General features: G+C 44.1%; 1 protein-coding gene across 5 annotated transcripts in view; it reads left to right on the top strand.

Annotated features, from left to right (window-relative positions):
- The window catches only part of OXR1 (oxidation resistance 1), a 1,544,927-nt gene that overhangs the window by 1,155,402 nt on the left and 368,680 nt on the right, over window positions 1-20,845 (top strand). For all 5 annotated transcript variants that reach the window (XM_078686888.1, XM_078686887.1, XM_078686886.1 and 2 more), the window contains one exon: window positions 14,382-14,544. In XM_078686888.1, the coding sequence (XP_078543014.1) occupies window positions 14,382-14,544 (163 nt within the window). The remainder of the gene's footprint in view (window positions 1-14,381; window positions 14,545-20,845) is intronic.

The following is a 20,845-nucleotide window of genomic DNA, read 5'->3' as shown; positions in this document are numbered from 1 at the left end:
ACCAAGCCAATTCTTATACTGGGAAGGAAACAAGCTTCCGGGGACCAGTTTCTGGCATCACAGCCTTCTTCGGCCCGGCTTGCTTAAATCCTGATGGTGCAATGAGCAAGGGACTCACGTCTGAGTATACCCTCCCACACAGTGTGGATAAAACCGATTTTGGATAAGGGGGGTGGTGATGGACAGAGTTTCTGAATGATGCAGAATACTCTTACCAAGTCAATAGATCATGGTTTTAATCCTCCACTGTTTTTTAGCTCACTGCACCATCCCAGCTCAGAACCTGGCTATATGCAAATTAGTCTGTTCCTGTCCCAGTGCATGATGGGAACAGGGCAAACCAAACTACCAAGCCAATTCTTATACTGGGAAGGAAACAAGCTTCCGGGGACCGGTTTCTGGCATCACAGCCATCTTCGGCCCGGCTTGCTTGAATCCTGATGGTGCAATGAGCAAGGGACTCACATCTGAGTATACCCTCTCACACATAGTGTGGATAAAACCGATTTTGGAAAAGGGGGGTGGTGATGGACAGAGTTTCTGAATGATGCAGAATACTCTTACCAAGTCAATAGATCATGGTTTTAATCCATCACCGTTTTTTAGCTCACTGCACCATCCCAGCTCAGAACCTGGCTATATGCAAATTAGTCTGTTCCTGTCCCAGTGCATGATGGGAACAGGGCAAACCAAACTACCAAGCCAATTCTTATACTGGGAAGGAAACAAGCTTCTGGGGACCGGTTTCTGGCATCACAGCCATCTTCGGCCCGGCTTGCTTGAATCCTGATGGTGCAATGAGCAAGGGACTCACATCTGAGTATACCCTCCCACACATTGTGTGGATAAAACCGATTTTGGAAAAGGGGGGTGGTGATGGACAGAGTTTCTGAATGATGCAGAATACTCTTACCAAGTCAATAGATCATGGTTTTAATCCATCACCGTTTTTTAGCTCACTGCACCATCCCAGCTCAGACCCTGGCTATATGCAAATTAGTCTGTTCCTGTCCCAGTGCATGATGGGAACAGGGCAAACCAAACTACCAAGCCACTTCTTATACTGGGAAGGAAACAAGCTTCCGGGGACCGGTTTCTGGCATCACAGCCTTCTTCGGCCCGGCTTGCTTGAATCCTGATGGTGCAATGAGCAAGGGACTCACGTCTGAGTATACCCTCCCACACATAGTGTGGATAAAACCGATTTTGGAAAAGGGGGGTGGTGATGGACAGAGTTTCTGAATGATGCAGAATACTCTTACCAAGTCAATAGATCATGGTTTTAATCCATCACCGTTTTTTAGCTCACTGCACCATCCCAGCTCAGAACCTGGCTATATGCAAATTAGTCTGTTCCTGTCCCAGTGCATGATGGGAACAGGGCAAACCAAACTACAAAGCCAATTCTTATACTGGGAAGGAAACAAGCTTCCGGGGACCGGTTTCTGGCATCACAGCCTTCTTCGGCCCGGCTTGCTTGAATCCTGATGGTGCAATGAGCAAGGGATTCACGTCTGAGTATACCCTCCCACACATAGTGTGGATAAAACCGATTTTGGAAAAGGGGGCTGGTGATGGACAGAGTTTCTGAATGATGCAGAATACTCTTACCAAGTCAATAGATCATGGTTTTAATCCATCACCGTTTTTTAGCTCACTGCACCATCCCAGCTCAGAACCTGGCTATATGCAAATTAGTCTGTTCCTGTCCCAGTGCATGATGGGAACAGGGCAAACCAAACTACCAAGCCAATTCTTATACTGGGAAGGAAACAAGCTTCCGGGGACCGGTTTCTGGCATCACAGCCTTCTTCGGCCCGGCTTGCTTGAATCCTGATGGTGCAATGAGCAAGGGACTCACGTCTGAGTATACCCTCCCACACATAGTGTGGATAAAACCGATTTTGGAAAAGGGGGGTGGTGATGGACAGAGTTTCTGAATGATGCAGAATACTCTTACCAAGTCAATAGATCATGGTTTTAATCCATCACCGTTTTTTAGCTCACTGCACCATTCCAGCTCAGAACCTGGCTATATGCAAATTAGTCTGTTCCTGTCCCAGTGCATGATGGGAACAGGGCAAACCAAACTACCAAGCCAATTCTTATACTGGGAAGGAAACAAGCTTCCGGGGACCGGTTTCTGGCATCACAGCCTTCTTCGGCCCGGCTTGCTTGAATCCTGATGGTGCAATGAGCAAGAGACTCACATCTGAGTATACCCTCCCACACATAGTGTGGATAAAACCGATTTTGGAAAAAGGGGGGTGGTGATGGACAGAGTTTCTGAATGATGCAGAATACTCTTACCAAGTCAATAGATCATGGTTTTAATCCATCACCGTTTTTTAGCTCACTGCACCATCCCAGCTCAGAACCTGGCTATATGCAAATTAGTCTGTTCCTGTCCCAGTGCATGATGGGAACAGGGCAAAGCAAACTACCAAGCCAATTCTTATACTGGGAAGGAAACAAGCTTCCGGGGACCGGTTTCTGGCATCACAGCCTTCTTCGGCCCGGCTTGCTTGAATCCTGATGGTGCAATGAGCAAGGGACTCACGTCTGAGTATAACCTCCCACACATAGTGTGGATAAAACCGATTTTGGAAAAGGGGGATTCAGCTTCCGGAGACTAGGTTCGGTCCGAAGATGACTATCTTCTTCCAGCTGGTCAACAGGTCGTGAGTAAGGGCGTCGACCCTGTTCACCCCACCATACCGGGACAGGCTTCGGTTCCACCTCCACTTTCGGGTCCAGGTGCACACTGACCAAAAGCTTCCGACGCCCCGCCTTCAGGCTTGGCAGCGAAGAGTACGAAAAAGCCTCCAGTCGACTCGAGTCAGTCTGTCGGTCCCGAAAAGCAGAAGGTTCTTAAGCCAAAGTCAACACCAGCACAGAAACATCCATTGGTACCGAAAACAGGCGAGCCGAAACCAACTTCGGCGCCAAAAGAGGCTCCCAAAGTTACCGAACCGAAAACAACCCTGGTTCCGAAAAAAGTGGACCTGAAGACAGTTCAGATACCGCAACATACTTCGGCTCCAAGGGCAGGCGAATCTAAACACCCGGGAACAAAGGCTTCGGATCCAAAAGGCATAGATCCAAAGAAAAGACAAGAAAAGTCTTCGTGAACCGAAACTAAAGACCGTTCCAAAAACAGTAGAAACTGCAAAGACTAAACTTTTCGGCCCCAAACAAGATAAATCGGCGCCGAAAAAGGATTTGCCAATAGAAGAGCTTTTCCAACCTGATGCAAGGCAAAAGACTCTTAAAATCCATCCAAAGACTGGACATGTATACACAGTGCCTGAAAAGAAGAAAATGGACTATCCTGAACCACCAGCAGTTCCTCTGAAAAAGCATGTTCAAACTTCCCCTATAAGAATTCCTTCACCAGAAGTAGAAATGCCAGTAGAGATCTCTCCTGTACATTCACCAGCTAGTACACATAGCCTTATACCACAAGATGAGGATTATGGGATACCTACTCACAAGAGGTAGAGAGTGAGCATCAAATGGGTTATATTAATGACCCAGATGATATGGCTGGGCCATCGGGTGACCCTTGGGAAGAATATAATGCACCAGATGCACAAGATCTATCACAAGACGAGGCATACCCGTCTAGGCCATCTCCCCCAGATGACACCATTGGGTTCACGCAGCTCATTCATAGAGCAGCCACTTTTCATGGAGTAGACTTACATACAGATCCAGTAGAAGAAGACTTTCTAATGGACACACTGTTAACGTCACATAAAACCACAACCACACTGCCAATACTTAATGGAGTGGTAAGACACGCACCAGAAATATTTAAAGACCCAGTCAGAGCCAGGGTAATTAACCCCAGACTAGAAAAGAAGTACAAAGCGGCTCCAACTGATCCAGCATATATTAAAGGACAGTTGCCACTTGACTCTCTGGTAGTGTCAAATGCGAGAAAGAGAGCTAACTCGCAGACAACAGGGGATGCTCCCCCCCGACAAAGAGTCTAAGCTTTTAGATGTGTCAGGAAAACGTACCATCTCACAAGCAGCCAACTTATGGAGGCTTGCTAACACTCAAGCCCTGTTAGCGAGATATGACCGAGCTCATTATGATGAGTTAGTCACTCATGCAACACTTGCGTGAACAATATAAGACTTGGGCTTCTGATCTAATACAAGATGGCAAGGTTATCACAAATACCTCCATAATATGCGCACCAGACACTGCAGACACAGCATCTAGAGCAGTAAATACAGGGGTACTGTTGCGCAGACATGCATGGTTACGCATCTCTAGGTTCAAACCAGAAGTACAAGCTAGTATCTTAAACCAACCATTCGACCAACATCTTTTCGGTCCAGCAGTGGACAGTGCACTAGAAAAGATGAAGAAAGATACAGACACCGCAAAATCAATGGGAGCTTTACAAACGCAAGCCCATAGACCTTCCTTTTGTTGCTCCTCATATAGGGGCGCCTCTAAAGGTTTCCAAACTGATAACACCTCCTCTTCTTAGAAAGCGCCCAACCAAACCTCACTCAGTAAGGGATATTCTAGAGGAGGGTATAGAGGAAACAACAATAAAGGCAGAGGCAACAACAATCGCAACGCCTCTACCCCCAATAAGTGACTTCCCTTCCATCCCCCCAGACCGTTCCACTCCTGTCGGGGGGAGATTACAACAGTTCCTACCTGTCTGGAACTCCATCACCACAGACAGGTGAGTGAGACAAATAATTCAGTCCGGTTATTGCCTGGAGCTCACTTCCACTCCTCCAACAATACCACCCAAACAGCGTCCCATGTCACAGGAACACCTAATACTATTAAGACAAGAAGTGGAATCTCTACTGCAAAAAAATGCAATAGAACCAGTCCCAAAACAGCATCAAAACACAGATGTTTACTCTCTTTATTTTCTCATGCCCAAAAAGGATGGGTCCCTCAGACCTATTCTAGATCTAAGACCCCTAAACCTGTAAATACAATCAGACCATTTTCATATGGTCACACTACAACAGGTTCTACCGTTGCTAAAGAAAGGCGACTTCCTTGCTACATTAGACCTCAAGGACGCCTACTTCCACATTCCCATTCATCAATCTCGGAGAAAGTACTTACGGTTCGTACTAGGGGGTCAACACTACCAATTCAAGGTACTCCCTTTCGGAGTAACTACAGCACCTCAAGTGTTCACAAAGTGTCTAGCAGTAGTAGCAGCACACTTAAGAAGGGACAACATTCATGTCTTCCCATAGATGGACGACTGGTTAATGAAATCCAAGTCATTCAACCGGTGTGTACAGCACACGCATCAAACGATTTGCCTGCTGCACAACTTAGGATTTACAGTGAATCAAAAGAAGTCACATCTCCAACCGTCCCTGTCTCAGCAGTATCTAGGTGCCGCAATAGATACCTCCAAAGCAATAGCATACCCCAACCCAACAAGAATACAAAATATGCAGAATCTCATCAAAAGATTCCGGACACAACACTCACTACAAGCTCGAGTGTTCATGCAACTAATAGGAATGATGGCATCTTGCATTTTCATAGTACCACACGCAAGACTACAAATGCGCCCCATACAAGAATGCTTGGCAAGTCAATGGAATCAGGCTCAGCAACAAATAACAGAACTGGTGGTGGTAGACGACCGGACATATCGCTCTCTGCAATGGTGGAACACCAAAAACCTTTCCAAGGGCCGGCCTTTTATAGAACCTGTTCCACAAATAATACTAACCACAGACGCATCTCTCACAGGATGGGGCGCACATTTACAAGACACACAGTACAAGGCACATGGACACTGCAACAAAAATTACTCCACATAAATCATCTGGGATTACTAGCGATTTTTCTAGCTCTAAAATAGTTTCAACATTACCTATCAAACAAAGCTGTACTAGTCCGAACTGACAATATGACAGCAATGTACTACATTCAAAAGCAAGGAGGAACACACTCCCTACAGCTTTCCCAGCTGGCGCAGAGCATATGGAGGTGGGCCATTCCTCAAATCATTTTTCTGTTAGCAGAACATCTACCAGGAGTTCACAATCAAGTGGCAGATCTGTTAAGTTGTCAGAGACAACAGATACACGAATGGGAAATTCATCCTCAAGTACTTCAACCATTTTTTCAAAAGTGGGGTCAACCAGAGAGAGATCTGTTTGCTACACACCACAACTCCAAATGGCCAAGCTTCGCCGCCAGATACCCACACCCATTATCCAAAGGCAATGCGGTATGGATGAACTGGTCAAACAAATTTGCGTACGCTTTTCCATCTCTCCCACTAATTCCATTAGTGGTACGCAAGCTAAAGCAACATTCTCTCACATTGATTCTCATAGCACCAACGTGGGCAAGACAAACGTGGTACACCATGCTACTAGAGCTCTTAGTAGTACCACATCACAAATTAAAACTCTCCCCACATCTACTGACACAGAACCATGGAGAGATCATGCATCCAGACCCAATGCAGCTCAATCTAGTGAGTTGGCTCCTGAGGTCTTAGAATTTGGATATCTAAATTTACCACCTCATTGCATAAATGTCATTAAAGAAGCAAGACGTCCTACCACTAGAGTGTTATGCAGCAAAGTGGAAAAGGCTCGCTGTGTATTGTACAAATAACGCCAACCCCTTAGATGTTTCCATACAAAACCTCATATGCTACCTGTTACATCTGCAAAGATCTAACTTAGCGTACTCCTCAATTAGGTTACATCTTGCTGCTATAGCAGCATATCTTCAAAACAGACCACATTTGTCATTGTTTAGAGTACCTGCAATCAAAGTATTTATGGATTGACTCAAAAGAATAATTCCTCCCAGAATACCACCATCTCCAGTATGGAATTTAAATATTGTCCTCACCAGACGTATGGGTCCTCCTTTCGAACCATTACATAAGTGTGAATTACAGTTTCTTACATGGAAAGTTGCCTTTCTAGTAGCCGTTACCTCACTGAGAAGAGTGAGTGAGATCCAGGCATTAACAATTCAAGAACCATTTATACAACTTCATCACAATAAAGTGGTTCTTAAAACAAATCCAAAGTTTCTGCCAAAGGTCATTTCACCGTTCCACCTCAACCAATCTATTGAGTTGCCGGTATTGTTTCCCCAACCGCAAACGGTTGCAGAAAGAGCTTTGCATACATTGGATGTAAAAAGAGCGCTTCTCTACTACATTGATAGGACAAAACCTTTTTGTAAAACTAAACAACTGGTTGTGTCCTTTTCCCCTCCACATAAGGGCAATCCTATTTCAAAATCAGGCTTTGCAAGATGGATTGTTAAGTGCATTCAAATTTGTTGCCAAAAAGCAAAACGCACTCTTTCCATTCCCCCTAGGGCTCATTCTACCCGTAAGTTAGGGGCATCTTTGCCATTCCTAGGAAATATATCATTAGATGACATCTGTAAAGCAGCTACATGGTCTACTCCGCAGACATTTACAAAACACTACTGTGTAGATGTGCAGGCAAAACAACGGGCAAGTGTGGGCCAGGCTGTAATCAAAATGATATTTCAAGCTACTGCAACAGATACGGGTGGTCGCCGCTAATGGAGAAACTGCTGTGCAATCTATGCTATAGTGTGTGGTCTGCAGCCCATATGCCTCGAACGGAAAATGCTACTTACCAGTATGCATCTGTTCTTGGCATGTGGGGCTGCAGAACCACACACGCCCACCTGCCTCCCCGGCTACCTGTATCTGTTCCATTACTATCTTATTTAGATACACAACACTTGGTCATCTTTATCTGTACAACTCCATCATTTGCCCAGTGGCGAAAACGATCTAAGGATGGAGTCGATGCCCATGCGCACTACGATCTAAGGGAGGAGACATCCAACAGACAAAGACTCTTCCAAGACAACAACAAAGTGTAATCATCCGGGCCCACCACCAGATGGTGATCTAATGCTATATTGTGTAGTTCTGCAGCCCTACATGCCAAGAACAGATGCATACTGGTAAGTAGCATTTTCCTTTCCACTAATGCTGCATCCTCCATCAAAGCAGCAAATTCCGTGGCAATTTTGGCACTGTACGACCGCCAGATGTGGTCAGATTTGTCAGAGTTTATAGACCTCGTCCCTGAAGATCGTCAGAAAGAGGCAAGGAAAATTGCGTTGGAAGGTGAACGAGCAGCGTTCAAAATTATCGACTGCGCTCTAGACATCGCTAATACCAATTTCAGGCAGCTTGCAGGTGCTGCGGTAATTAGACGCCAGGGATGGCTTAAGGCAACATCGTTTAGGCCAGAGGTGCAAACCAAGATACTGGATATGGCCTATGACGGAGATTCATTATTTGGGAAGCATATAGATGAAGCCTTGTTGGCTATCAAATGGATACAGATATTGCAAAATCGTTGGGTGCTCTCCAGTACAAACAAGGATCTTTCCGAGGAACCAGAGGCCGTTGTTTTTCTTCTAGGGGAGGTTATCACAATCAGCAGAACAGGCAGTATCAATCGCAATACAAACAACCTTACTACCAATCATCATACAGGCAAGCTTCATCTGGTAGTTTCTCTCGTCCGGGCGAACGAAGACGGTTGAACAATCAAGGCTGTGACTCAAACAGAAAACAATGAGTCCAGCAGGACGCCAGTCAATTTTTCGCCCCTCCCTGTGGGCGCAAAGATCTCAGCCTTCTTTCATCAATGGCAACGGATCACGTCAGATCAGTGGGTCCTCGACCTAGTACACAATGGTCACACTTTGGAATTCACAAAGAAACCACCTACGACCCCGCCCAACGGTCCCCCTCCCCCTCGTCTTCACTTACTTTTCAAAGAAGCCTTAAACATGCTCCACAAGAATGCGATAGAAAAAGTTCCAGTGTCGCAGAAGGGGAAAGGCTTCTACTCTCACTTCTTCCTGATAAGGAAAAAATCAGGGGATTGGCGCCCGATTCTCAATCTGCGCAAACTCAACAAGTTTCTGAAAAAACAGAGTTTTCGAATGGTGACGGTTACCGAAGTGTTAAGCTGTCTCAACGAAGGGAACTTTATGGCTTCTCTGTACTTGGAAGACGCATACTTCCATATCCCTATACATCCCAAACATCTCAAATACCTATGATTTACAGTGGCTGGCGTTCACTTTCAGTTCAAGGTGCTTCCGTTCGGACTGAAATCAGCACGAAGGATTTACACGAAATGCCTAGCACCAGTCTCTGCAACCCTGAGGTCTCAGGGAATACAAGTGTTTCCCTACCTCGACGACTGGTTGCTCAAGGGTCCTTTGGAACAGATTACAAAAAAGGCTATCACAACATGCCTGCATCTCTTTTCAAGTTTAGGCCTCACGCTCAACGTAAGCAAATCACAATTGCATCCTCTCCAAGTGATACCTTTTCTGGGGGCAATGCTAGACAACCATACAGTGCAAAGCATTCTTATCAGAAGATCGTCCGCTAAGACTACAAAAATTAGCAAAGTCAATCTCAAAAAGGTCAGTTTCTATCCGGACATGCGCTTCTCTTCTGGGGATGTGCTTGTCTGCAATAAACCTGGTTCTGTTGGCAAGGCTCAGAATGAGACCTCTGCAAGAAGAACTGCACCTGCAATGGCAACAAGCCGTAGGGTCATTCGACGACTCCATCAAGGTGACATCGCGCATGATTCATGCTCTCCATTGGTGGTCTCTGAAAGCAATCTTGTCTCCGGGCCGCACGTTCTTGACAACTCCTCCAGAATCCGTTCTCACAACAGACGCATCCATGGAGGGCTGGGGAGGCCATCTTCAAGACTTACAGATTCAAGGAAGATGGTCCCAACAGTACCAGCAAAAACACATCAACAGTTTGGAGTTGCGGCCCATGTTTCTCTCTGCCGGCATTCCTTCAGAGGAATGTGGGCTCCTCAGTGCTGGTCCGTACCGACAATACGACCAGCATTTATTACATCAACAAATGATTTTGATTTTTTTATTTGATTTTTTGTTTTATAAAGCGCGCGATTGCCCGTGGGCGTCTTAGCGCTGATTCTGTTCCAAAGACACATGGTTCGGTTTGCTCAGATTTATCTTGATTTGATTTGATTTTTTTTACTTATAAAGCGCGCGCACAAACAGGGGGGAACAAGGTCACTGTCCCTATCACAGGAGGCTCGGGAGATGTGGGAGTGGTTTACTGAACACAGTATAACCCTAAGAGCAAAGCATACCAAGGAGCTTTAAAACACTTTGGCCGACACCCTCAGCAGATCTCTCTCAGATGTCACGAGCGGGAGCTGGAGCAGGAACAGGCGGAGAAGGTCTTTCGCGTTTGGGGCAAGCCAACACTAGATCTGTTTGCAACGAGAGAGAACAGCAAATGCCTTTACTACGCCAGCAGATTCCCTCAACGGGGATCAAGAGGGAATGCCCTGTCCATGCGATAGTCAGGGATTTATGCGTACGCTTTTCCCCCAATACCATTGATACCGAAAGTGCTTCAAAAGATGAAGAGGGAACATTGCAGTCTCATCCTGATTGCACCTCGCTGGCCGAGACAATATTGGTTTCAAGAGCTGCTCATATTATCACAGGAACACCCTGTTTGTCTACTTCCAACACTCACAATGTTGACAAGGGAAAAAGGTCAGATACTACACCCAGATCCACAGTCACTTCACTTGCATGCCTGGCTCCTGATTCCCTAGAATTTAAAGATCTAAAAATATCTCAGGATTGTCTGAAAATTCTATCTAAATCCTGTGCCCAGAGTACAGTCAGGACGTATCGCTTAAAGTGGAAACGATTTTGTCATTGGTGTGAGGCAAATGATATTCATCCAATCCAAGCTCCAGCGGAGGATATCCTTCCTTTTTTGCTATCTCTGGCCAAAGCGGGACTTGTGTTCTCGTCTATCAAGGTTCACCTCGCTGCAATTTCCTGATTCCGAAAGAGCTCTAACAAACCATCACTTATCAAACCATTTTTAAAAGGACTTTTTTGAGTCTTTCCTCCGATTCGGCCACCGCCTCCGAAGTGGAAATTAAACACAGTTTTATCTCAGTTAATGAGAAGACCATTTGAGCCAATTCACAAGGCTGAGCTCAAATGTTTGACCTGGAAAGTGGAAAATTTATTAGCTCTTACTTCAGCCCGAAGGGTTAGTGAAATACAAACCATCACCATTTCGGAACCCGTTTTACATTTCACTAAAAATTACGTGACTTTGCGAACAAATCTCAAATTCATCCCTAAAGTACCATCTCAATTCCATCTAAATCAGCCTGTAAAGCTTAAAACCTTCTTCCCGGGCCCAATTACGCCGGCTGAAAGGGCTTTACACTCTCTTGACATTAAACGTTGCCTTACATTTTATCTCCAGAAGACTAAGGATATTAGGCTATCCAATCAATTATTGGTCTCCTATGGTCAAGCCACACTGGGACAGGCTGTACCAAAGGCAACTATAGCCAGATGGATTGCTTCTGTTATTCAATTTTGCCATGATAAAGCCAACAAACCCTTTTTACATTTCACTAAAAATTACGTGACTTTGCGAACAAATCTCAAATTCATCCCTAAAGTACCATCTCAATTCCATCTAAATCAGCCTTTAAAGCTTAAAACCTTCTTCCCGGGCCCAATTACGCCGGCTGAAAGGGCTTTACACTCTCTTGACATTAAACGTTGCCTTCAATTTTATCTCCAGAAGACTAAGGATATTAGGCTATCCAATCAATTATTGGTCTCCTATGGTCAAGCCACACTGGGACAGGCTGTACCAAAGGCAACTATAGCCAGATGGATTGCTTCTGTTATTCAATTTTGCCATGATAAAGCCAACAAACCTTTACAAAGAAAGGTCAAAGCGCATTCCACCAGGACTATGACGGCTTCTATGGCATTATTTGCTGGTGTTACATTGGAAAACATCTGTCGTGCTGCGACATGGAAGAATGTCCACACGTTCGCGAAGCACTACTGCCTACAGTCTGCATCGCAGGACGATGCAGTGGTGGGACAAGCTGTTCTTCAACATCTTCTTCATTAAGGTTAGAATTATAATGTCTCTGATGTTGCATTTATTGATGTACAGATATGAATATGTTTCTATTATGTTAACATTTGTTAATTGATGGATATTATTGCACATGATGTTAATGTACTATCAGTACTTCATTTTAAAATGGATTTCTATACCTGGTAATATTCTAACCTTCCCGGATGTGTTGGGGAGTATATACACTCTGTCTCCCACCGTCCGCAAACGACACTGTTGGGCTTACTGCTTGCCATTCACCACCCCCTTTTGTACTGCTATTCTGATTTAGGCATCTGAATCTATGAAAGATACCCCAATACTGGATAAGAAAACAAGTTACTTACCTGTAACTACAGTTATCCAGTATTGGTATCTTTCATAGATTCACATGCACCCACCCTCCTCCCCGGCAGGACAGTTCTCTATTTGGGATACCTAACTCTCACTTGCGCTAAGAAAATCTGAGGAGAACTGCCTTTGCTGGGAAGGTTCTAGAGGGTGATGGCAGCTGATTGGTTGGAACTACTTTCAGGTCTTTTCATATTTTGAGGTAGATAGGCTGCTAAGTTTTGGGCCTTCTGGGCCTATTTTCTTTTAGCCTACTACTTTTCTTACTAAGGCACTGCTTTTGTGTAATATACATATATAACTGTAGTTACAGGTAACTAACTTGTTTTCTTACTGTCTACTCTGGGGTTCTCCATCAAGGAGGCCAAATCCAACTCCGACCTGTGCAGACAATACACTTTATCTGAGCCATTCTGTACTTTACCTTAAATGTTCCCATCCCCATGGCCATGGTGAGTCTGAATCAATATAAACAAAGTAGGAGAGTGAGAAGATGAGGTAAGCCCGTTCCACTTATGAAAATAACAATCAACTATGAGCTTGCTACCATCCCAATGAGCTGCACAAATCTTTCACTCATTTATCAGGCACACCATTAGGTTTTTTTTAAAGAATCCTCACACACACCAATCTAGTTGGTGGCATGCTTCATCATTGAGTTCCTCTTCAAAATGCCTAAGGCATCTCAGGTGTACTGCAACGCCTGATTACAGTGGAGCTATTCTTTTTCCTATGACATAGTCCATTTGTTAGTGAGTTAAAACTACTTCAAGGGAATCTGTCCCTTGGGAAATTTTAATTCTGAACTCCTGGGTAGGGTTAAAACAGTGAAGGTAGATGTGAAGTGAGGAAATAATGGTCTCACATCCTAGTGTTAGTTGGACTTTTTTCTGTCAATTATGCGTGCCGCATGAGTCAAAGTGACTTTCTTCAGGACCAAGCTGCTAGGGAAACACTAGTCAGCAGATGCATACACCCTAAGGTATGTGTATATGGTGGGGAGTAATTTGTAAATTACGATTTTCCGCAATCTTCTCATTGATCTTCAATTGCACAAAATTAGGGTGACATGAATCTTGACAGGGGGCGGTGCCTGTAGTCACACATTCGTCAAGGCAGTCTGCTTGTCATGGTATTTTTTACCGCCCTGATCCAGATCCGAATGAGGACGGTTGCCTATCATTAGTGTTTCAATAGAACTAGGAAAAGGGAAAGGGCATTCTTGGTTCAGGCACCCATATAATACATTGCCCTTCCTACCTACCTAAAGACTTCCTTTCCGTTTGTGTTGTAATGGGCATCAGATATTGAAAACTTCAAGTCGCTCTTGTCTCACCTCCCCCAAAAAATTCTTAAATCCTTTGAAAATAGATATTTTGTGCCAGTCTTTACTGGCACATTGGTACTGCTTTAGATTCTCCGAAAACCGACAGAAGAAGCATGTACAGGGCCATTCCTACATTAAGTAAATGGATTAGTTTGACGTCAGTGAAGGGTGTACAGAATGGTTTCGGATAACATTACGTGGAAGAATAAATAATGGTGAATAATGGTGTAATATTGTGGGGCTGAAACTCCTAATGAACATGGTATGTTACTATGATTGCCCCAACAACGGGGCTTCCCGGCCCTGGGCCAAGAAACCGGAAAAATAGCTGGAGGAACAAAAGGCTAGCGAGAGAGCTATGCTATGTTAATAATATATATGATACATTGAACATGAATATTATTTCGGAAAGAGCGCTTATGACGGTATTTTACCTCATGCAAGTCTGGAAGTGTTCTTTCTGGACTAGAACTCTTAATTTTTTTGTACAGTTTGCAGGTTTGAATTCGTTACACGAGTGCTACTGAAAATTTGAAAGGGAGCTTCAATTATCGAGTAATTTTACTTGAAGGGGTAGGTTTGGCTAGAAAAGGTCCAATGTGCAACTTAGTTATGCCTACCCCTTACGTTTCTAAATTGAGATTTTAAATGTAAGTAATGATCGACTGTACGAGATCATTTCTTGCCAATATTGATTTTTTTTAGGACTGATCACCTGTATGCCTTCTTCATTCAATGGAGTCCAGAGTTGTTCCCAGAAGATACTGGAGAATTTACCAGAGAACCTGGGTTTGTAGTGGTAAAGAAAAATATCGAACCCGAAATGAGCGAGTGTGCAACATTTGAATCTGCCGCAAGAGTCTGGGAGGTAAGTTATTTTTAGAAATGGATAGGACAGAGAAACAAAACACATGGATAAAAAGAGGGGGTTCTTGGGAAATGTATTTTGTTGTTCTTGTATAGCGTTTTGAATCCTGTATGAGTTCTATAATATGTTATTTATTTGCGTTTTCCCACCTATGATTCCGCCATTTCATTGCTAACCTTTTATTCACCAAGGTCAACATTCTACTAATTACTAATACGTACATTGCATGTACAAGATAAACATTCAAAGCAACCTTGTTTCCGTTTTTATTTCAAAATATATATAAATGCTGTAATTCAGACGTACATTTTGCTGTCTATATTTTCTTAATGCACTGACCTGCCGCGATCTTTTTTTTTTAAAGTTGTGCCAAGCTCAATGTTGCAGTTCTTTACAGGAAGTAGGACAGAGGAATTTGTGGTGCTCTCTCAATTGGGCCCTTGCCTCTCAGATTGCCCGACGTTTTGCCCGGCATTTCTTCCGGCGAACTAAGTAAAAGAACGGTGCGTGTGTGATGTGACTGCGCAGTCGATACTCTCCCATCAAACATGAACAGTTGTGCTCTCTGAACCACTGACTCATAGCGCTATGTTTGAATGGGGGGGCCCAAATTGCCCCCTACAGGTCTCCTTCGGAATGCTATACATCACTAGCAATGTGATTGACAGACAAGGGCATGCAACAGAAGGATGTGGTGATCGGCTGTATTACAAAATCTCTCTGCATTCTATCACACTCCTTGTGTGGGGCAAGGTCTGCCATGCAATGGAAGACGAAGTAGAAGACAACCATTGGAGCGCAGCGGTGAGGTGAAACAGTCGGTGTTGGACTCGATCAACATCTCGGCGTAAGTTTAAAAAAAAAAAAAAAAAACAACAAAAAAACTTTTGAATAGGGAGAGTGGATGGAGGGAGGCGTGTATGTGTTTGCATGTGTCGGAGTGTAATATGTGCACTCCTTGCCTTATTGTGCACAGCTGTGGCATGATGGTAGCCACCCTTCTTAAAATACTGGCAATAGCATATAGAGGATATTCATTTTTTAAAATGTTATATTATTTGCATTCCAAGTACTACATCAGAAATAGCACTTGGCATAAATGGAATATAAACGGGACCAAATTACAGTCTAACCCGTGCAACATTAATAATTTCACAACACAATTCTACTGCCATAAACAAGGTAGAACCAAATGACTACTTTTGTAAAAATAAGAACGAAAACATAACCCCATAGCCTCCTCCTCACCTCCCGAGAACATCTCTGCCATGATTTATTTATTTTTATTTTTGCAATTTTATATAGCGCGGACATGGCCCCAAGGCATCAGATGGCTTTACAACAATTGCAGGATACATGATTTACAGTAGGTTCAAGTTACAGCAATTAAACTCTGATGTTTACATAGGTGGATGATTGGAGCAGTTACCACATGAGACAATTTCAGCAGTTGGCCAAAGTTCGTACGCAGCTAAATCATTAATTTAGATGGTGGGGTCACGTAACGAAGATAGTTCAGATCATGGTAGAGAGATTACTTAAGTAGGGTTAACGGTGATTAGCTAAGGTGTCTATCAAATAGGAGGAGCTTGTGGTCTTTTTTTTTAAGGTGACTAGGCAGGTGGTTAGACAGAGGGAGGGAGGCAGAGATTTCCAGATTCTTGTGGCACTACCAGAGAAATACTGGCTCATGTATCATTCTCGACTGAAGGTGGAGGGGGTTCCAGGAGCAGGCATTGGGCATTTCTGGAAACCCTATTTCCTCAAGAGATTTTCAATTTCTTGTTTAGATAAGAGGGTGAAGAGTAGTGTTGCTCCCTGTGGGCAATGCAGGCGGTTTTAAATTGAGCCCACGCTTCAATTTGAAGCCATTGGAAGGTTAGCAGGGCAGGGAAAATGTGGTCAATTTTATTGAGACCTAAAAAAAACTGTGCTGCTGCATGTAGTGTTGCTCACAGTGGGTCTAGCTGAAATTTGAGAATGCCTGAAAGAAGGGCAATCCCATAATCTAGTCTGGAGAGAATTCACCACTGTTTTGAGGTCTTGTTCTGGGATCAATTGTCAGATGCCCGAAAGCTGCCTAAGTTGGTGTTGTGTGCTTTTGGTCATGGCTGGGATGTGGCTATAAAGTTTGAGATGATTGTCAAGGGTGGTGCCAAGTGAATTGGCACTCTAGACAATGGCAAGGCAGCCACTCAGGGCAGTAAAGTTAGCCATCCATTCCTGTAGTGACGTTTTTGCTTTCAGAGGCAAAATCAAGAGAAATTCTGTTTTAGTTCAGTCGAGTTGTAGATGGTGATTAGATATCCAGTTCTGAATCTTTAAGAGTGTGATTGAATACAGGGCAAAGTCTTCTGGGGATGAGTTTTTCATGTACATTTGAGTGTCGTTGGCATAGGGGTGGAAGAGAATATAGGAGTTTCTGAGAATCACACATAGTGGTCCTAGGTAGCAGTTAGAGAGGGATGGGGAGAGGATCGAGCCATGAGGGATCCTTGAAGTTTCAAAACTGCTGCACACTTGAGTTTACGCTGTGTAAGTCGCTGAAGACACATTTCAACTGCAATGGGACATGACTTTTCCTGCCTCTTCCTCAAGTTCTGAGGATAGTCAGGTCAGACAGAGCCAAAGTCCTCTTAATCGCCCCAGGCTGGGCCAGGAGAGTGTGGTACTAAGATCTCATGAGCGTGAGCCTTTGTGCTCCGGTATGGCTACCACTTTGAGGGGACCCGCTGTCTAAAAAAAAAAAAAGAGGATACTGCATGCATAGAAATTGAATATGAGCAGTTAAATGCTTTTGTCCTGCTGTAGCTGCAGTTGATGTTATCCCTGCAGTCTGGGTCCCTTCACCAAAGTCAATCTGCACTGGGCTTTGGGAAGAATTAATTTCCTGGTGTGGCCTTCATCATATGGTTCCTCTTTAGCACACACCTTTAGATTTGGCATTATTTTTTTATTTTTGACCCAGAAAAGATAGGAATCAGTATGCACAGTTGAGAGTTCTATGTCTGCCTGTTCAGCCTTTCTGTGTGTACTTGATAGATCACAGCTATGATGCTTTTTATCACCTCTATCCACTTAACCCTAAAAGATCGTTGGGTTGTACATTAATCACATAAACACCTTTGTATGGATAAGTAGCTCTTTGAGTGATACTGTGAAGCTAAGACAGGGAAGTCAGTGCAGAAAGAAAACCCCGTGAAAATCTGCTGTGCATTAGCTGAGAAGTTATCCTTTAAAGGCCCATTGGCCCATTCACCAGTCACTCGTGCCACAACAGAATTGGCAAAAAAAATATCTGATTCTGGGAATCGATCATGCTGCAACATGGGCGTTACAGCACATGTTCACTAAACACTATGACCACAACAGTCCGGTTCTAGGGGAGAACCGAGTTTCCCCCTTTCCCGTATGACTTGCTTGTTGATTACACTCCTCAGAACCTTTACGTTTGGAAAGTATAGTTTTATTATTGTTTACAGTGAGGAACCTGCAATTAGATGTATCCATCAGAAGAACTAGCTATTTACCATTAGTAATGCTCTTTCTAGTGGATTCCTCACCTCCAAAAGCGATTTGATTGACTGGTTCTGGGGAATGGACTCCTGAACATAATATGGTTCTTAGTTAGGTTTTGACACACTGTTTTCTACAATAAGTTTGAGATATTTGCGTTCCTCCATTGCACAGGAGGATTACGAAGGTGACAGCACGCATGGGTGGCTCTTATATACAGCTCGCTCTCACTTTTGGAGCGGTATAGAGTAACATGACGCCACCAATCTGCACAATGGAGCATTCCTGAGAAAATTCTCCGAATTTAGTCTCGCACATCAGTATATTCTTAAAATGAAAAACCTGCAGTTAGAGTATGCACCAGAAAAGAGTGTTACCGGAGGTAAGTAGCTTGTACTTTTATTGCGTTTTGAGCAATCTTGCTGGTGTTACCATAGAAGCACTTATTTTAGGTTAACGTGTTTAACAGAATGGTTTATGCTCTGTGTATTTCACCCTATGTGAGGGAAACTGCCTTAACCATGCAGCCTAAACTACGCATGGCTAAACAATGCAAGTGGAACCACACACATCTAAACCATGCATATGATTTTACCACGCATATGCATGGATCAGACGTTAGTGGTTTTAGGCTTGGTTAAAAAAAATAAAACGAATGCTGGGTTTTATATAACAAATCACTTCCATGTCTGTTCCACGAGAGATGCTCTTACTCTGTATTCACTCAGCCGTTAGTCCTGGTCATTTATGGGAACGGCAAATGCTCCTCATACTGTATTAACTGTGGAGAGTGCCCACAATACTCCAACTAGTCTAATAATGGCGACAAACTGGCTTATACCTGGGTACAGTTTAAAGTGTTGCTCGGAACTCTTGTTTCGTTTTTGATAAAAGGGGCTTTGATAGACTTCTTGTATGAATACCCTCTTAAATAATTAGTCCGGATCCCGGAAATGTAATCAGATATCTTAAATAAAATGATCCGTTTAAATATAACGGCAGAAGGCAAAAGAAAGTATAGATTAAAAGATTTTTTCACTTTTCAGACTGGTATGCGTTTATTGCTCCTTAGCTAACTGATTTTATTTTAGTAGTCCAATCTTGGCAACACTAGGGCTTGTACCGCCATTTTTAAGTCGGTCTGTGGAAGGAAGGGTTTAAGTTTCCTTAGGATACTCATCTGATGATTCGCTTACATGGAGGCATTACTGATAGGCACCTGCATATTCAAGTGTTTACCTAAGGTGATTCCCAAGGGTTTAGCGAAGTCAATGATGGTGGGAGAGCAGTCAAAGGATGTTAGATGCTTCAGCCAGTGGTCTTTATTGGGTATTTGGTTGAGGGGAGCGACGGGGGGGGGGGGGGGGGACATGAGGAGGAATTCCGTTTTTTTCGTGTTGAGCATGAGGTGTTTGCCAGTGAGCAAACTTTGAATATTATGCAGAATAGTGTTGAGGGAGATTAAGTCTTCTGGGGAGGAGATTTTCATATAAAATTGATGTCTGCATACAGGTGATGTAGAATGTTCACAGAATTCAAAGCATTTGCCAGGGGTTCCATGAGTAGATTAAAAAGAATGGGTGATAGTGCTGAGCCCTGTGGAACCCCTAGGGTGACTTATCTTAATTATACTTAACTCAAATAGACTTTCCAAGGATGGTAAAGGCATGTGTGGAAATTGACAGCGTTCTAATGTCATACAACATTCTCTGGCTACTGTCAGAACAACTGTGTAATAGTAAGTTGGTTGGAACATAGTTCAGCCTAATCCCTGAGCAGCAACCACGTTGGTTTTACAATCTCAATACGCAGTTATGCACACGATTTACTCATTTTCAACTGCACATTAGTCAAAATGATGGGAATGGCTAACGGATTCATTTAACGAACATTGCACTCTGTAACTGAGGGATTCTTGTTGTTGTTCTTTGAAGGAATTGCCTGACAAACATTTTGCTTATCTAAAAACAGGTATGTAAGATGTCAATCAATCAAGAATCTGTAGAGCGCACTACTTACCCGTGAGGGTCTCAAGGAGCAGGGGAAAAAAAGGGGGGGGTGGGGCGCTACTGGTCGAACAGCCAGGTCTTGAGAAGCCTCCTGAAGGTCAACAGGTCTTTAGTCTGTCGTAGGCTCAGTGGGAGGGTGTTCCAGGTGTTGGCGACGAGATGGGAGAAGGATCTGCCGCCGGTGGTTGTTCTTCAGATGCGAGGGATGGTGGCGAGGTCAGCGGAATGGAGCGGGCGGTTGGGGATGTAGAAGAAGAGTCAACTGTTGAGGTAGACTGGGCCGGTCTTGTGGAGTGCCTTGTGTGCGTGGATGAGGAGCTTGAAGGAAATCCTCTTGTTGACGGGGAGCCAGTGCAGGTTTCTCAGGTGAGGGGTGATGTGGCTGTGGCGTAGTACGTCGAGGATCAGGCATGCAGAGGCGTTTTGAATGCGTTGCAGTCGTTTGATGAGCTTAGCCGGGGCTCCCTCGTAGAGGGCGTTTCCATAGTCGAGTCTGCTACTGACGAGGGCCTGGGTGACTGTTCTTCTTGTATCTGTCGGGATCCACCTGTAGATCTTGCGGAGCATGCGGAGGGTGTTGAAGCAGGTTGAGGAGACTGCGTTGACTTGCTTGGTCATGGAGAGTGTTGAGTCAAGGATGACTCAAAGGTTGCGTGCGTGGTCGGTGGGTGTCGGGCTGCTCCCGGTGCCGTAGGCCACCAGGAGTCATCCCAGGCTGAAGGGTTGGAGCTGAGGATGAGGACCTCCGTCTTGTCCGTGTTCAGCTTCAGTCGGCT

The sequence above is a fragment of the Lissotriton helveticus genome, chromosome 4_1 (genome assembly GCF_964261635.1).
Source record: "Lissotriton helveticus chromosome 4_1, aLisHel1.1, whole genome shotgun sequence".
NCBI lineage: Eukaryota > Metazoa > Chordata > Amphibia > Caudata > Salamandridae > Lissotriton > Lissotriton helveticus.
The sequence above is the reverse complement of the archived record's forward strand: the minus strand, read 5'-3'. Positions and strand labels throughout refer to the sequence as shown.